The sequence below is a fragment of the Meles meles genome, chromosome 2, assembly GCF_922984935.1.
Source record: "Meles meles chromosome 2, mMelMel3.1 paternal haplotype, whole genome shotgun sequence".
Classification (NCBI taxonomy): Eukaryota; Metazoa; Chordata; class Mammalia; order Carnivora; family Mustelidae; genus Meles; species Meles meles.
The window spans coordinates 98058352-98076667 of record NC_060067.1 but is presented as its reverse complement, the minus strand read 5'-3'; the positions used below and the strand labels follow the sequence as shown (position 1 = coordinate 98076667).

The following is an 18316-nucleotide window of genomic DNA, read 5'->3' as shown; positions in this document are numbered from 1 at the left end:
TAAGAGACACATGGCTTAAATTTGGAGTCACATAAATGATAACAATTAAAAATAGTTTTGTCTCGATACCATATAATTTCACTCATATGTGGACTTTAAGAAACAAAACAAATGAACATAGAGGAAGGGAAGAGAAAATAATATTAAACAGAGAGGAAAGCAAACCATAAGAAACTCTTAACTATAGAGAACAAACTGAGGGTTGCTGAAGGGAAGGTAGGTGGGGGCTGGGCTAAATGGGTGATGGGCATGAAGGAGGGCACTTGTTGGGATGAGCACTGGGTGTTTTATGTGGGTGATGAATCACTGGATTCTGCTCCTGAAGCCAGTGCTGCACTGAATGTTAATTAACTTGAATTTAAATAAAAATAAATAAATAATTAAAATAAACACATTAACAGGTAACCATTAAAAAATAGTTTTGTCTCCATCAAGAAAAATGAATCTTTGCCTTTTGTAAATAATCTGATTAAAACAGAGTCTATCACACTACCCCAATAGCACTTCTAATTCACATTATGCAAATGTGAAAGTTTCAAGCATTGGTCTCACTTCTCTCTCCACTGCCAATGAAGTTATTTCTTTTGAGATGCTAAAACTACTAGCCTATAATTCCTGAGTAAAATGTAATTCTTAAAATAAAAAGAAAAATTTCTTTTTGGATAAAAGGCACACAAATCTTGTCTTCAGAGATCTTCAGGACAAACAGGCTTACATCTTAACCACAATTTAGTGCTTTTTATTTGACCAAAATAAAAGGGCTAAGAAATATGCCCAGAGTTCTTACAAAAAGCTGGTAAAACTCAAAAGGCAAGTTATATGTGTTTTAAACCACAACAGTAAATTGTCAGGAGGCGTTAGACCAAGATCAGTATGTTTTTCAGAACAAAAGTTTATTTATGAGAAGAAACCAGCCCTGAGAAGATATTTAAAGATATGTAGAAATGGTTTAAAACTTGAGGCCAAGCATTTGAAGATTGAGAAGCAGCTTTCTATTTGAGATCTGAATATCTGTAGTTATAGTCACTGTAGGTTGTACACAGTGACTCTGATGTTGTAGGAAGTCTGAAAATAATTCACTTAAAACAGCTGGATTTTTAAGACTTTATCATTTCCACTAGTGGATCCCCAATGCTTCTCGACTGGCTCATGTTAGGCCCTCAATTACTGTTTTGATTAAAAGGGGACACCAGAGATAGATGCCATGTGGTGAAGAGATGACCATGAGAAAATTTTTAATTTAAACGAAGTATCTTTAAAAGGCAAATATTAATTGCCAGGCTTTCAATCTAAGATAACATATAGTAAGTTAAAAGGAAGACATATTTTAGCCTTGTGAAGCTTTTCCAATTTCTGAATGAAGTTACTTTTTACTTCCTGTCAAAGTAAACACAGAGAAAGTAAATTTGATTAAGAAGCCTCAATGAAGGGATTTTTCTGTCAGAAGAGTTTTTCCGCAATGAGTAACTCCAAGCCCATATACACAGGCTGATTCCAGTTTACACAAGCTAGGCTAATGCATATTCATTTTTGGTCACCTGGGCTGCACTTTGGGGATGACTGAATGGAGCTGGGGTTAGGGGTTGGGGGGATGCAGGGAGACATAGGCTGTCACTCTCTTTTCCTTGTGAACTGTGGCTTTTTTGATTTTCCTTTCTCTGTGCCTTTTCCTTCCCTCTGCTCATTGGAGATGTGGCTGCTGCTGGTAATCCCCTGACCATTCTCACACTCATAGGGCAGCAGTCCATGGTGGCAAAATGCTAACTATTTATGACCTTCACTTCGTGTGGCTTTCTCTTCTTTATGTAAAGGGATCTCCAAAGGGAATCTTTTCACTTCTTCAGTACTTACCCTTGTTATTAGCTGGAAAGTTCCTTTCGTCTCCCTCCCTCCCTTTCTTTCTTTCTTTCTGTCTGTCTGTCTGTCTGTCTCTCTTTCTTTCAAGATTTTATCTATTTGAGAGTGAGAGAGAAAGCAGGAGCAGTGTGGGGTGGCAGAAGGAGAAGCAGACTCCTGGCCTGCCTCAGGGCTCCATCCGGGGACTTGAGCTGAAGGAAGCCGCCAACCAACTGAGCCACCCAGGAGCCCTTAGTTGGAACTTTTCTATGAAGCATCAGAAGTATTAAGAGCTTGTTCCAGAGGTTGGAAGATGGGGGTCCTGAGACTGCTTCTGCATCCTCATCTTCAACCGTAGAATCCACTTATTTTGAACTGGGGTATCCTTGCTTCCATTCCTCAGGAAGAAGTAGAAGAACTATGCCATTTGGATATTCTAATTTTAATCAAATCCCCTTCTTACAGAAACTGTTATCAAGAGAGACTAGTATTAGCAACCTCCGCTTTATTAATTTTGTGTTGTCATATCAGCCTTTGTATTTGGCTTCAGGTAAAACAAAGTGGGAGTGAGGTATCAATGCTGTCACTGGTTCCGTTTGCTTAACTTTGCCCTGACCATTCAAGAGTCTCAACACACGTGAATCCTTAAATTTAGATAAACACTGTTGAACTTGAAGAGAGTGAACTCTAGGCTCATAGCTCAAGTGAGCAGAACCTTTTTTTCCCTCCTCCTTATTAGGTGATGCTTTAACTGTCTTTGAGGTGCATCTGCTTCTTTTCCCACTTACCACCCACGCTCCATTTGTGGTAGAGTGACAATATATGCTGTTTAATTGCATAGCTGCTTCTCCTGGGTGAGCTGGGAGAGAGAAGGGGGATTAAGTTGCATATGGCTAGCTCAGTTGTTATTGAACGATGCCCTGACTGATGCCTGATGTCTGCAGAGGATTTTCTTTGGATCCTGATCAATGGAGTGCTGGACACTGAGGACAGCAAATGGCCATTTTCTCTCCTGTCTTTCAAATGAAGTATGTCCCCTCTGAAGGGCAATCTATCTAGGTTGGCTCTCAAGTTTAAATGTAAACGACACTGTGTTCTTCACTTTGAAGGCAGACACAGGCTTGTCCCATTGATGGCCAGGAGGCTTTGTGGAAGGAAGCAGCTTTTGTTACAAGTTTAAAATTCAGCCAGTATTCTATCTCTGCGGGAAGCTTGACGGGAAGATTCCTTTAATGTGGTGCACGCGTCCTTTATATGGCTGGGAGCTCCTGGGACTGGAACCTGGTGCCCTGTCTGTGCAGAGGTCAGCTGGTGAGTGTGCCCTGCTCTCTTCCCTCAGAAAGACTGACACTGATTTCTTTTCCAATCAAATAGAAGTCACAGGAAAGTTTGAGCAACACAGATATACAAGAAGGTGTGGTTTTAAAAAATCATGTTCTCGACGGCTCACCATTGAGTGAGTTAGTCGTAGAGAGACAACGTTATCACTGCGTAGGAATGTCTAATGTGCCTGGTGCTCCAAATAGGATTCTGTGCTGCCGTCCATCTCATGTGGAGGCAGTGTGTTCTATGACGGGGCAAAAGATAAATGGAACGCTGCCCACTAAGAGAGGACTTGTGGCTGGTTTGTTTTATTTGTATTTAAAAATATTCATGCTAGTCTGAGATTTCCTGCCTTGTGATTTGAGTAGTAGAGCCCGCAGTGGGGCTTTTTGAGCGGGCTCCTTCTTCAGAGGTGGGCTGATTTCAGAGTACTTAAATTTGGCCCACCTGCCACTGCAAACTGTCCTGGGAAAGCTATCAAGTGATTTGCCTTCTAGTCCTTAACTGTAAAAACACAGTGACCTTGCTTCTTTGCATTGCATCTAAAGTTAGAATGTGTAAGCGAAGTAGTATAGTTATTGTTTTCAAACCTTTCGCAATCGCGTACTTTGTGAGGTATTTGTGTCAGTCAAACACCTAACAAAGTAACACCTGATTCATTACCTTTTCTTCAAGAGACAAAGTAACGAAGGAGCCATCAAACACTGTTGTAGTAAAAGGGAAGGAGGGGCATCTGGCTGGATCAGTCCATAGAGCATGTAACTCTTGATCTCAGGGTCATGAGCTTGAGCCCCAAGTTGGGTATAGAGTTTACTAAAAGGAAGAAAAAAAGGAAAAAAGAGGGGCCTCTGGGTGGCTCAGTCCCTTAAGCGTCTGCCTTTGGCTCCGGTCATGATCTCAGGGTCCTGGGATTGAGCCCCACATTGGGCTCCCTGCTCAGCAGGAAACCTGCTTCTCCCTCTCCCACTCCCCCTGCTTGTATTGCCTCTCTAACTGTGTCTCTCTCTGTCAAATAAATAAATAAAATCTTAAAAAAAAAAAAAGAGGGAATCTTGGGGAGTAAGACTGTTAACTCTGCCTACAAACTTCTTGTTGTTATCAGATTAAAGTTTTAAAAATGTATAATTTCCCTCCCATTAGAAAACAATGTAATTCAATTTTTACTCTTCAATTTTATAAGTAGGTCTATTGAGCTCATTAAAGGCTAATGAAATAAATGCAGGTTTTGGGTTTTTGTGTGTTTTTGTTGTTGTTTCTTTGTTCTGTTTGTTTGTTTGTTTGTTTTGTTTTTACAACAGGTACTCCCCACTTTCTTCTCTAGTTGTAATTGTGATTTTCCATCTTTCTTTTCGGAAATCTACAGAGGGGAGAATATATTGTGAAATAGAATGAAGAGGTTCTAAAGGGACTGGGGAAGGGCATTGTCCCAAAAGAAGCCCAAAAGAGTCACCCTCACTAACAGGGAAACCACTTTATGTCTGTGGCTCAGCCACATTTTTGTTGGGACACATGTTTTTAAGTTAAAAGGACATCCATGAATCAAAAAAGATTAGCTTAGTTGTAAACATTTAAAAAAAGTATTTAGAAGAAGAAAAAATGCCAGATGGTGTTAAGAACACCCTGTACTCCAGGCTCACTACTTTCTCTGAACCACCTTCATTTTTAATGACTGCTTTGACACCATCACCGCCGATTATCTTCAAGCACCTCAGAAGAGAAAATGTTTCAATTATGTTATATCAAGTGGCAGACAATGACTCACCTGGTTAAGTACATATAGGAATCCTCCCCAAATCCACATATTATCTGCCTAGGAAGCTTAAATGTCTATGTGTGTTTCCTTGCAAAAAATGTACAAGATTTTCCAGACTGGGGAGTTAATAGAAGCTGATTTTTTTTAAAAGATTTTATTTATTTATTTAACAGAGAGTGAAAGAGAGAAAGCATAAGCAGGGGGCCCAGCAGTCAGAAGGAAAGGCAAAGGGAGAAGCAGGCTCCCCGCCGAGCAAGGGGCCTGATACGGGGCTCTATCTGAGGACCCTGGGATCATGACCTGAGCTGAAGGCAGATGCTTAACCGACTGAGCCACCAAAGAGCCCCTGATATCTATCTATATAGATACAGATAGATAGATAGATGATGGATAGATAGATAGATAGATAGATAGATAGATAGATAGATAGATAGATTTTGTTTTTAAGGAGATGAATTCTTAGCTGTTTAAACCAGAGAGGGTTATGCTTCCTATACATAAGAAACTAAATAGTTGTGCTGGCTGGAAGTTAACTGACCTGTGAACCCTCACAGCGCCCATGCAGGCTGGCCCATGCCACCGCAGTTATTTTCTCCTTTGACTGACTTCTGGATCAGATGAAGTGCTGGGTTCATTCTGAGTTACTAAATTGTATCTTCTCTCACAGTGTCTCTCTTTTGGGTATATAAACAGGAACCTCTAGAAATATGAATCCCACTTTACTTCATCACATTACTTAATGTGAATTTGGTGTTTTAACAAAAGCCTTTGGTAACTAAATAATGAGTACCCCTGCGCCTCTTAGAATGAGGGAAAGTGGTCTTAGGTGTCCCCGTTTCCCCTCTCACTTTCTCAATCTCCGCCCCTTTCGAGGGCCCCCTCTCTCTCCTGGGATAACCTGGCTGAGCCCAGATTATGCTGTGTGCTCACTGACAGCTCCTTTCGATTCCAGGCTTAATGCAGCTCCCTAATGCAGCCTCACGTGGGTCTGTAAATGACACGGTGAGCACCGGGCTACTCCCAGCCCTTCCCAGACTGCTCACCCGTGTACTGCTATAGCGGGGGCAAGTAACTCTAACCGTGCTCGTCCTCTCCCAAAACGGCGTTGGTTCTTTTCTTGAAATGAACCTTGGAGGAGGGAAGGGCCGAGATTTAAAAGGCAGGAATTCCTGTCATGTGCTACAGCGGAGCTGCCGTAGCAACAGCAGCAGCAGCACCAGCAGCCGCGGCGAGTCATTTAGTGAGACTGCACCATTTTCTTCTCACCCTGCATAGAGGTGTGGTTGGAAGCGGCAATAAACTGCACCCCACCCCCAGCAGTTCCTCAGAGGTGGCCTCTTCCTGGCTCCAGTCGGAAGACACAGACTGTCTGGAGGAGTCCCCAAAGACTGTTCCAATTGGTGATGTGTATCTAAGGAAGGCTTTTTCAACTAGTAGGATGCTTGCCGGCACTTGCGGCCACCCAACTGCTCAAGAGCTCCGAGTCTAGTGCTCCGCCTTCCCCGGGGACCACTTCCGAGTGTGGGTGCACACCTATGCCTGCGTGTGTGCAGGTGGGCGCTCCTGGGGGCTTGGCCTGGAACCTTGGCACGTTCTGGTGAATTATGGGTGCTGCAGAGGCTGGAGCAAGATTATGACCTAGCTTGGGGGCGGAGTGGATTATTTCGTGAGTGCTCTGGCTGCCAGCCATTGCCCTGGTGGGCAAAATCACATCTCCATCTAGCTCTAAAATCACCTGGCTTGCTGGGGAGTGGAAACCGAGCTGCGGTAACTGCTTCTGCTGATTTTCTCTGCAAAATGGCTCACGCTGCTGCTTCTATTAAAAAAGTTCGAGAGGCCGAACTGGATGAAAAGGAAAAAAACCTTGAGAGAGAGAGAAAAAAACAACGGAAAATCCCCAGGGAACGTATGGAACGGAAAAGAAAGGTATGAGGAGCATCCCTTTAACCCCTTCCCTCTGAGGCTCTGGGTAGAGCCATCCAGCCTCAGAACTGGCAACTTCATCTTCCCTTCCCTCCATCATTCCCCTGCACCATTTCCAAGCTGAGTTTGCAGCCTATAGCTCATGTCCAAATTTGCTGCATTGGGAGGAGATGCCTGAGCAGGGCAAATTTCCTTCCCTTTAACCACGCAAAGCCTTCACGTCGTTTTTCTCAGTTATGGGTACTCAATCTCAGAGCCAGGTGCTTTATTTCTCCAAGTAACTCTGAGCACTTGTCATAGTAGAAGGAAAGGGCTGATTTATGGTTGGAAGGTTAAAGTATTTTCCCCTTTTGGTTCCTCATCTCTACTACTACATCTTCAGCACTGCGCCTTCTCACGGACTGTGTATTCCATGCATGTAGATCTCTGATTAAGAATAAACCACAGGTTTTATTTACTCTTTTTTCTTTCCCCCTTCTGAAGGTTGACACTGTTCTGTGTGAAACTGCTCTAAGAATACTGGTGCAGTGAGCTGTGTCTCTGCATCTTTAAAATTTTAATTCATTTGTTTTCTGGTTTCCATCATTAATCTTATGATTCATAGCAATTAGGTGGAAAGACTAAGGTTAAATAATGGGAAGAAATGTTGTTTCTCTTTACATTAAACTCTGGACCTGCCACGTTCTGTCTTTTAAAATGTTCTTTTCTTTAAAATAGAAATAATCATACAACCTGGTGGAACTGAAATAGTCCTTTGGCCAGTGTTCTGGTTCTGTAGGGAAAGATCTCTGTAAATGTCTTAATTAACGAAGTAGGTCACTGAATAATTTCAGGATGTAATAACTGGCATATTACACTAGCAAAGCATAAAAATAGTGATTTGTACACAAGCTGTTGTTAAACATAACTCTGTGGTTGGGAATGCATTGCGGATCTGGATGCTTAATAATCCATATGCTCAATTCCTTTTTCCCCCCTTCCTCAGTAATAGGTATGTTTACCTTTCCATTTTGGGGGATGTTATTTTTGCCACATTTTCGGAAAGACATTTGAGGACCCACATTGAACTGAGCTCTTACTACTCAGGGATTTATCCCATTTCAGTTTTACTACTTATTTTATCGCTAGTTAACTTAAGACTATGATTAGGCAACATAATTAAATAAAATTAGCAGTATAGTTTCCCTTTTGGGGGAAAACTTTAATATTGCTTGTCTGACCTTTAGAAGGCCTTGGCTCAAGGATGCAGTCATTCTTTATTATAATATCTAAAGTATTATTGACCCTTTCTGTGGGAGTTGGCTTCCTTCTTGACAACTACTACAGTTCTGCTTCTAATCCTCCAAGTGAAACATTGCTATATGAAGCAATTTCCTGTGATTGTACCTCTTTTTGATTTTCTTTTTCTCTCTCTCTTTCTTTCTTTCTTTTTTTTTTTTTTTATCTTGTGTTCTCCCAAACATCATGTATTACTTCCCGGTCAGGAGTGTTTGTTCAGCCTTCAGTTGTGACCTAGTAACGTCATGTAGCTAGAGTACCATGCATACACCTAGGAAATTTCTCGGTCTCACTCTGGTTTGTTTCTGTATCTGGTTCATTTTCCCCCTTTTCTATACTTTATTAAAATTGAAAGACTACCTCATTGAAATGAAGTAGTGCCGAGAGTTATTGATAATCTCAGTTGCTTGGATGCTGCTTTGCTTTAGCTTGAATCCAACATGGTGGGCAAGATCATTGGTTAATAATGCGGTCATATGACAGGATTATCTGATCTTCACATCTAGATAATACCATTAAGCTAGAACCAAAGAAACTTGGAGGAATAATGGCATAGTTATCATTTGTTCCTGTTCTTGACCTCTCTCTCTCTTTTTTTAAAACATACCTCTTCGACCTCTTCCCATTTCTGCTGCAGACGCATGTGGTATTATATGAGTATTTACACAGCACAACAAATGCTTGCTTAAAGAGTGGCTAAGATATTTAGCTGTATCAGATTAATTTTTTAGCTCCCCACCCATAACTACTTGAGCCAGTTCTAAATTCTGGTTTGAGAGAAGAAAAATTTACCTCACTGTTATGCTTTAAGGTTTGGAGAATAGTAGTTCATAAAGAAATGAGAAAGGGATAGTTGTCTCTAGTGGCACTCTGGAACAGCATCTCCAGAAAATGACCTAAAAATTATACTTTATTTGCTGTTGCCATTTTACAACCATAAAGAAATACATCAGTTGTAATGAGGATTAAAAGTATCACTTACATATCTGTTTGTAAAAAGTATTTTGCTAATAAACTTGTTTACTTGCAAAATTCAGATGAGACCTATCCCAGTGCAGACAAGAGCCAGTTATGGAGCTTGAAAAAAATACATAAGCTGATTATGAAAAGATTTTTTTCTGACAGATGAATTATTAAGTATTAAAGTATTAAATCAATTAGGCTGCATCATATTTGTATTTCATTTTAGGATTCTTTTCTAAACTTGCTATTGATTAAAAGAATCTTTGCATTATGATTTTATACTCCATAAAGCATTTTAAATAAATTTTAATTACTGTAAACTTGAAACACATTGCATGCTTTGCTATAAGCCCTCTACCACATTGTTAGTTTTGTGACTTTTAAAAATGGCTACATTTGTATAATAGGAGATCTAGTTTCAACTTCATTATAGGCAGAATTTATCTTAGAATAAAAATGTTCAGTCTTCAAGCTATAGTCTGGATAGCTAATATTTAAACATATTGTGTACCAAATGTGTTTTGTCATACTATAATAGAGCTAGAATATAACTTACCTTTAAGCAAAGGGACCAAGATTAAGATTAGTTGAAGCAAACTGACTTTTTTTTTTCTCAAAAAAGTACAATGACATTCTAAGTTTTTCTAGGAATAAGGGTATTCCTATTCTAATCATTAGCTTATATTAAGTCATTTCTTTGTATGTCCACTGCCTTTTTTTTTACACTAGAATCTGAGAATTTTAGACTTGAGAATGATTCCCAAAATCATGATTTCTCCCAAACTTATAAGACTTAGTTGTAGGGAGTGACTGCGAGTATAATATTCTTTCTACAGTCATAAATACGGGACTGAGGAGTTGTTGGGGGCGACAGTCTTTCCATCTGTCGTCCCCTGCTCCCTCTCTCTCACAGCTGGAAAAAAAAAATATTCTCTCTACAATCACATACTTATTTTTTTTTTAATTTGGAAAAACATAATTTCAGAGAATCTGAAAAAAACAAAACAATTCCATCCTTGAAATAAAACATATACTTAAATAATATTTCTCATTTAAACTTATGATAATGAGCAATTTTCAAACAATTGGTATGTTTTCCATGTCTCAGCATGGACAAACCATTTTTCAATTCATCATTGTGTCTGCAGCACTCCCTGGAATTGTATGTCATAGAAGGCAATTTGAATGACTAGTTCTCAGCATTGTAATGCTTAAGAAGTTCTTCCTTTTTATTTTAGTTTATACTGTTCAAAAAGCCAGAGTTTATGTTCCCCATAAAGTTGTAAGAGAATAATATTTATTTATTTATTTGTTTATTTATTTAAAGATTTTATTTATTTATTTGACAGAGAGATCACAAGTAGGCAGAGAGGCAGGCAGGGAGAGAGAGGGGGAAGCAGGCTCCCTGCTGAGCAGAGAGCCTGATGTGGGGTTGATCCCAGGACCCTGGGACCATGACCTGAGCTGAAGGTAGAGGCTTTAACCCACTGAGCCAACCACGTGCCCTGAGAATAATATTTATTGAGTACCGATGTGGCCCTGTCTCTGGCACTTCACACACATTGTACTATTTAATCCTAAAACTAGTCTATACCTTAGGAATTATTCTTGCCATTTTACAAATAAGGAAATTGAGACTCAGGCTCGTGGAACTTGCTTAATCATATGCAACTATTATGTGCCAGAGCTAGGATTTGAACTCAGGCTCCAAAGTACTTTGGGAAAAAGAAGTAATGATTTCTTGGTCTTGTATCTACACTGAATGTAAGGCATAAGTAAATCATTTAATCTGCCAATGCTTCAATTTCTTCATCTTCAAAATGTCTTCCTACAACTGAAAGGAATTTAATTACTGTGAAGATAAGTTAAATGATCTGTTTGAGATGAAACTATAAATTTAAGTTTATGATTCTATCATGATTGTATCAAGATATTTCATGAAATTTCTTGGAAAATCAACTATTAAAAGTCAGCATTTACTCCTTAGATACAGCAGTTGATGTCAATGATAGACAATGGTATGTTACCACTTTTTGTTACAATTTTATTGGGACCTTGAAATATATTTTCACATTTATTAAGCTGACACAGAAAGGTGATTTTGTAGGGGATTACATAGAAAGCAAACTTTTTTCCAAGTTCTTTTTATTGAATTTCATAGAAGATATTCTGCTCAGTTCTTTGCTTTTATTTTTTATGTAGACGATTTTTATCTTGAAGAGAACAAGGCTCACTGTTTTAGGATAACCTTTGAGAACCTGCTCCTCCGCCTCCACCCACCACTATATTCTCCTTGTCCACATGGTTATGAAGTTGATGACAATGAGAATACTTGTTCAGTATATACAATGCACTTATCACCAAGTTGTAGAGGTACATGAAGAGATGGAGACTTGTTAAAGTTACTAATTAGTGTACTTTATTCAAATGGAAGAATGTATTTGCAAGTGTGGAGAGGAATGTGTTCTAGAACTTTTGAATTGCATTATAAGAATGAGTTATAAATGAACATTGAAGACAATGGGTGACTGTGCCATTTCCCTGGTGGTTTGTGGTGAACCCCTTTGTGTAGGAAGAAGGTGGCTAGCCCAGTCATCTTTCCTGTCCTTGCGTCCTCTGCTAGGCACTCAGTAACCTGATTCCAAATGGAAGGCCAACTCTGAGAGCAATGATACTTAGCCAAGAACCAAGTACACAAAGATTTCTGGGCACCAAACCAAGTATAATATGATTAAAAATACAATGACAACATAGTAACATGGTCCTGTATAATGTATTACATGCTAGAACTATTCAAAAATGGCAAATCCCAATAACACTTTTTAAGGGGCAGAGGAAGAGGGAGAGAGAGAATCTTAAGCAGGCTCCATGCCTAGCACAAAGCCCAATGCAGGGCTTGATCTAAGATCATGACCTGAACTGAAATCAAGAGTCAGACGCATAGCGACTGAGCCACCCATGTGCGTCCCCAGTAACATTTTTTAGGACTTACATCAAATTGTCTTTGTTTCTTACAACCACTTCATCAATATATCAGTACTAACAGAAACCACAGTAACATAAGGTAGATTGGTGAGGTCTTGAGCTTTATCTGGACATTTGCTATTCTTATGTCCTAATGTCTACTCATAAATAAAAACAAAACTTTTGCTGATTTGATTTCCCATTGAGTCTAAATAAATATGTTCAGGTATATCTGTTTACATCTAGAGGCTTTATGGAATGATTTTTTTAAAAAGCACTTTCTTCTTTAACACTGTTTCTTTTCCCATTCTTAGTTGCATTCACAAACCCTATCTTGGCTAGAACAATTATCTTTACAGAAATGACCTGCACTCTTAACAGTATGCCTTGCCAGTACTGTAAGTCTGGGTTTTTATTAGTTTAATTATAAAGAACCTCTTTTAACTGTTGAGTGGTGACAACCAGCTTAGGGTGACAGCTTAGGGTGACTTTGTAGGATTGTGGCAAAAATAGTCCCAATTATAAGGCTTGAGATAAGTGTTTAAGAAGACTGTTACAAGACACAATCTTAATGTAAAGAAGCTACTATAAGTGAGTTTAATTTATTTATAAATTAAATAATTTATTTATTAAAATCTTTAAACAGAACCCAATGTAATTTTTCCCCTTTCTTGTTACATTAATCTGAGTTCATATAAATTTTTTTATCTTGAAAAAAGTCCAAATTAATTCATTGGTGATCTTTATAAGTTACCTTATTCATCAGTAATGATATTTCTAGCACATTTTGACATCGTACAGAATACTGAAAACTTTTTGGAGAGGTATTGCAGGAGTCAGTGAAAATACAGGGAAGTTAAGAATTCTGCTCACATGTTTAATGATCTTTTTGTGTTTGTGTTTTCCATTATGTCCCCTTTCTCATTCTTATTTCTCAAAATAATTTCTTCCTCACAAAAAAAAAAATACTTTTATTCTCAGTGACAGGGACACTGTACATTAAATTAAGAATAGTACAAAGAAGGCAATTCCTCAAATCTGAAGTTCTACATAAATTGCTACTGGAATCATCAGCTATTTGAGTGTGACCCTTTTTCCTCTAGAAATGACTCATGATTTTAAGTGTGTACAGTGTTATGGAAAATCTTATCAGAGTGCTCTAGCTTCATTGCAGTTATAATAAATCAGAATCTTGGGGGTAGACTAAGAGAGAAAGGAAACTGTAATCTATATATTTTTAAAACTACCCCGGTGATTCCTATGAGAATTAGAATCCACTGGAATAAATATTTCTATCCCTCCCCTTCCCTGGCCCCCACTCTTAAACTCTGTCATTTGGAACAATAACAAATTTACTTTTAATAATCAGTATAACTGCCATTGAGAAAAATTTTCCCTTTGTTAAAAGAGGCACCCTGGCAACCTTTTGAAAGTCTAATGAGACTAATTGGTCTGTATAATAACCAATTAATTCTGAACATAGAGAGGAAGAGCCAAGTGTTTAAGAGACAAGCTGTAAAGCTTCATGATGTGTATGACCATTTCTGCTCGAAATGTAGTAAACTTCAGGAATGAGGTTTGTGTGTTTGAGTTCTGCTAACCAAGCTCAAAGAAAATCAGAGTTAGGTCAACTAGGTTTCTGAAGGAAAATGTGATTTAAAAGTTATGTCTTAAACAGATTTTGCTATTTTGAAAAAACTCAAGCAAATGTCCTAGGGATTTAACTGGTAACTTAGCAGCCTTGGCGTCCTCAAACCTTTAGAGATGTCAACACTTCTGGAACTCCTCATGTGCGTCAACAACTACTTTTTGTTTCTTGTACCTGACTTTGATAGATTTCCTGTATCATATCAAAAATCACATACATTGGCGTGAATGTGGGGGAAGAAGAAGGAATGAGCAACTCATAGAGCAACTCAGAGAGAGAGCAACTCTCTCCCCTAATTCTTCAGATATTTCTCCTTATATTTCTAATTCATCAACTTCTTACAGTGCCAGGTTTTTCGCTTATTTGTTTGTTTCTTATGTTTTTTGTTTTTTTTGCGTGAATATTTTTACCAACTGCTTTCTCACTCTCTTCCCAGTTCATCATAGCTGCCACCAGGGCACCAGAGAGGGATTCCCCACCAGTTTGTGCAGAATTCTGGAATGGACTTTTTAGCATTTAGTTGGAGTTACTGCTTCCGTTTCCCCCTTTATCTTTCCTATTAGGGCCTCACTGCAATTCAACCTAGACTTTTCTAGAGGAGTTCCCTTATTGTATATCATAACTATGCTGCTTATGTCATGGGAAACACCTCAGTAGAAGTACTGGTCTAAGGTTGGGATCTCGGGGTCGAGAGAGGGAGCCCCACATAGGCTTCTGTGCTCAGCAGGGAGTCTGCTTCTCTTCCTCGCCCTCTCCCTCTGCCTCTCCCCCTGCCTATGTGCATGGGCTAGCACATGTGGTCTCTCTCAAATAAATAAATAAATAAATCTAAAACAAAAACAAGGCAGAAGTGTAGACTGACAATGACCTCTCTTTTTATGTGTCTGTATGGGAGTAATGATGATTTTCCCAAATGCCTATATATATCAGGGGAGTTATTTAAGGTCTAGGTTAAATTTTTAAAAAATTTATATTAACATTACAAACATGAACTCTGAGAATCTGCATTAGTTTTATTATGAATACAAAGAGACTGCCTATTTTCTATATAAGTTATGTAAGTTTTCTTTAGTAGGCCTTGTGTTCATAAGTTCTTATCTGGCTGAAGAAATAATGGAAGGAAATAGTTCCTGTTGTGGTACTTGAAATTTTCTGAAAGTTGTTAAGGCAGGATATGTATGAAATGAATTAATCTTATGAAAGTGTGTGGTCATTTTTCTGTTGTATTTCAGATGCTGATTTGAGTCACTTGGCGTAAAAAAAGTTTACTGTGGTTCCCTTATTTTCTGTGAATCCTCTGTATACTGATAAATATCATGACTTACAAATCCACAGAGCAATATTATCATGGTGTCTTTAATCATTTGACAAAGGTATAATGGCAGTCATGATGGCTGCCATTGTGCTGCAGGGTGCTGTGATGAAACAGAGCCCATTGTAAACACGTGAACCTCAGCAGTTCACACACCATTCAACTGTACAGCTCTGTGAAAATAAGACACTGTTGAGTTCTTCCAGGAGCAGAAGTACAAGCTTCCTCCTTATTTATGGTTCCTGCCTCAAACTGGGCCAGAATGCTTAATTAAACCATGTCATATTCTGAAACAACTGAAACCCATAAAGTGTAAGAGGAACAGCTTACCTGGAAACAGTAACTCCTTTGAGAGTAGGGGTCACTTGGGAACTGAGAAGCTTTTGTTCAGGGTGGTCACCTACAAAGCACAGGGCTTCGGTGTGGGCTCTGAGGGACAGGACTCCAAGACTGGGTGTGGGTGGGGGGGAAGACATCTGTGTAAGCACAAGTTGTCCTTACTGGGGAGAAGGCAGATGACAAAGGACCAAGTGGCATTTGCCAACGCTGGCTATAGACACTTTGTCAAATTGTATAAGGGCCTTTTATATAACATAAAACACTCATACTTAGTTATTTAACACAAAGAGCAGTATTTCTGAACTTCTGGCTTTCCTGCTAGAGAATAGCACTGGAGAGAGAGAAGAATTTGTAATAAGCTAATGTGAGAAATATTTTGCCATGAAGGAAGCTTGATAACTGAGATGCATTCCTCTTTAGTCACTGCAGTTGGCCTTCTCACATGATCTTTCTGGGTTATGTATTCCATAGTGAGTCGTATAAGAGCTTTTGAAATGATTTAGTCACTCCAATGATCTATAAAATTCTATAAAATTTCATTAGTCAAGAAACTCAGATAATTATGCTTTCCAGTTTTGATTACATTTTCTACTTAGAGTCAACCAGAAGCTCTTTCAAATGATACTTGTTTGGTTCTCTTCCTTCTTGTGCTGTATAAAAAAAATTAACATGCCTCATTTTCCACCAATTATCTCCTCTATTTTCAATGTAAGTTTGATGTATGTAACACCTGTAATATAATGTAGGATACTGCAGTCCTTTGGATCAAAGAATTATTACATGAATAACTAGTACAAGCTAAATTTACATTAAGAGTCGTCAAGACTGTGGATGTTAAAGAATATTTTTTTCTCAAGCAATTTCTCTTCTACATAGGTATTTAAGGTTAATGTCAATGGGGACAACGTAGAGGACAGTACTAGATCAGGTGTTACAACTTCTTATTTTTTTTTTTTTTTTTTTTTTTTTAAGAATTTATTTGTTTGACAGACAGAGATCACAAGTAGGCAGAGAGGCAGGCAGAGAGAGAGGAGGAAGCAGGCTCCCTGCTGAGCAGAGAGCCCGATGCGGGGCTCGATCCCAGGACGCTGAGATCATGACCTGAACTGAAGGCAGAGGCTTTAACCCACTGAGCCACCCAGGCGCCCCACAACTTCTTATTTTTATAGAGGCTGCAAACTTCAAGCTGGGCCTTGGGAAGATAGTTAAGGTTGGCTTACCTGGAGAGAACATCTGAGTACACACATAGGAGCTGATGAACAGCCTGGCATGGTATGACCAGAGTAACAGGGCTGGCTGGGTAGGAGTTGGTAGGTAGTTAAAAATAATGCTGACTTCACAGGAAGGAAGAGGTAATTAAACTCAATAAGGCAAAAAAGAAAAAAAAAGAAAAGAAAGAAACTATGGAATTTCATATGATAATGTAAGATTATGGGGAGGAAGTGGACGTTACCCAGGAGGCTGTGAAGTAATCCAGGAGAGAGGAACAGGGCAGGATTAGAAGAGTTGCACAGGAAAATCGGTGGGGAGGGAAACAGGATGGATATTAGCACGCAACTGGGAATAGTGAAAAAAAAAAAAAGAGAGATAAATAAACATGATTTAAGATTACACATTTCAATGATATTTAAAAGATGGTGGTGTCATTGACAGAAATAAAAAAAAGTTCAAATATAACTCAGGAGGAAAATAAAAATGCATTACTTTACATATGGTGAATTTGAAAAGGTAGCAAGATGATGTCTGTCATACTTAAATACAAAAAAATTATATATATAAGAGGTCAAAAAATAAAAATGTTATCTTTCTGGTTTGGTATAGTGAAAGAAGTGTGGAATGTCAAGTCAGAATATACTGTTCAGCTCTACCACATTCTGGTGATCTGATCCTCAAATTGGTTTTCTTTTTGGTCACTCTTGATTAATAATAATTAACTCTAATAATTAACAAAGGTATATCACAAAGTAGTTGTAAGGACTAAAAGGAAACCATGTTTTTGAAATCACTATGCATAGTGCTATTATTCATTATTATATTACTAGGTTCCTCATTCTTTTATGTGGGAGAAGGAGAAAAAGGATCAGTATAATATAAACTCATTGCTTTTAATATTTAATTTTAATTTAATTTAATTTTTAATTTATTTTTTAAATTTAAAATTTTTATTTTAAATTATTAGATTTAAATAATTTAATTTATATATGTATATATATGTATACATGAAAGGGAATTGTATATAGAAGTGTGTTGGGTCTATACATACATATGTTTCCTAGCTCTGTCCCCTGGGAGGGTCCGGCAGCAATGATGCCTCAGTAGTGATAAGCATATATCACCCAGATTTTTTCTAAATACCATTTTCCAATGGAAGGAACCAGAAACTTCCCAGGGAAATGGCCGATTCAAGAAAAGAAATGCTCAGAAAATGACAGGGCATGCCCACCTGAAGGAGCTCCCAAAGACCTGCTGTAGAGAAATTTGTGCAACAAAATAATAAGGAGAGTAAGGCATTATACCTGATAAAATAAAATAAATACCTATGAGTTCTTACTACAGAAATGAAAAGTTGAATAAATGAATAGATAAGTAGGGAGAAGGAAAAGTGTTTTCTTCTAGTAGAATTCCACTTAACAAATCTGGAGGAAATCATGTAAATTGTAACTAATACAAAGGTCAGCAATCTAGTCTATTTGATAGTTCAAACTATCAAGTGTGCTATTAGTGAATTGTTTTTAACAACAGAATTCAGTGAAATTGAGCTGATTGTGTCCAAGTCATCACAGAAGGAAAATATAAGAGACACAATCACTCTGTATAGTTTAAAATAGCTTTTGCTCTCTCTTGAACTCGCAGACACATTCAGAAAGAGAGATTGTTATATTTTTAATGATTTATTTTAAAGACGGTGGAATTATAAATGAAAAACAGGATTATGTTGGGTTTTTAAAACATGTATTTCTGCAGGGTATTGCATGAT

At 38.3% G+C, this 18316-nt stretch overlaps 1 protein-coding gene across 18 annotated transcripts in view; it reads left to right on the top strand.

Annotated features, from left to right (window-relative positions):
• ANK2 (ankyrin 2) overlaps positions 1-18316 on the top strand; it is a 337670-nt gene that overhangs the window by 72727 nt on the left and 246627 nt on the right. For 8 of the 18 annotated variants that reach the window (XM_045997645.1, XM_045997634.1, XM_045997647.1 and 5 more), the window contains exon 1: positions 6603-6838. The exons of the other annotated variants lie outside the window; for them this stretch is intronic. In XM_045997645.1, the coding sequence (XP_045853601.1) occupies positions 6710-6838 (129 nt within the window). In that variant the 5' untranslated portion in view covers positions 6603-6709. Of the gene's footprint in view, positions 1-6602; positions 6839-18316 lie in introns of those variants that run through there. 18 annotated transcript variants of the gene reach the window in all.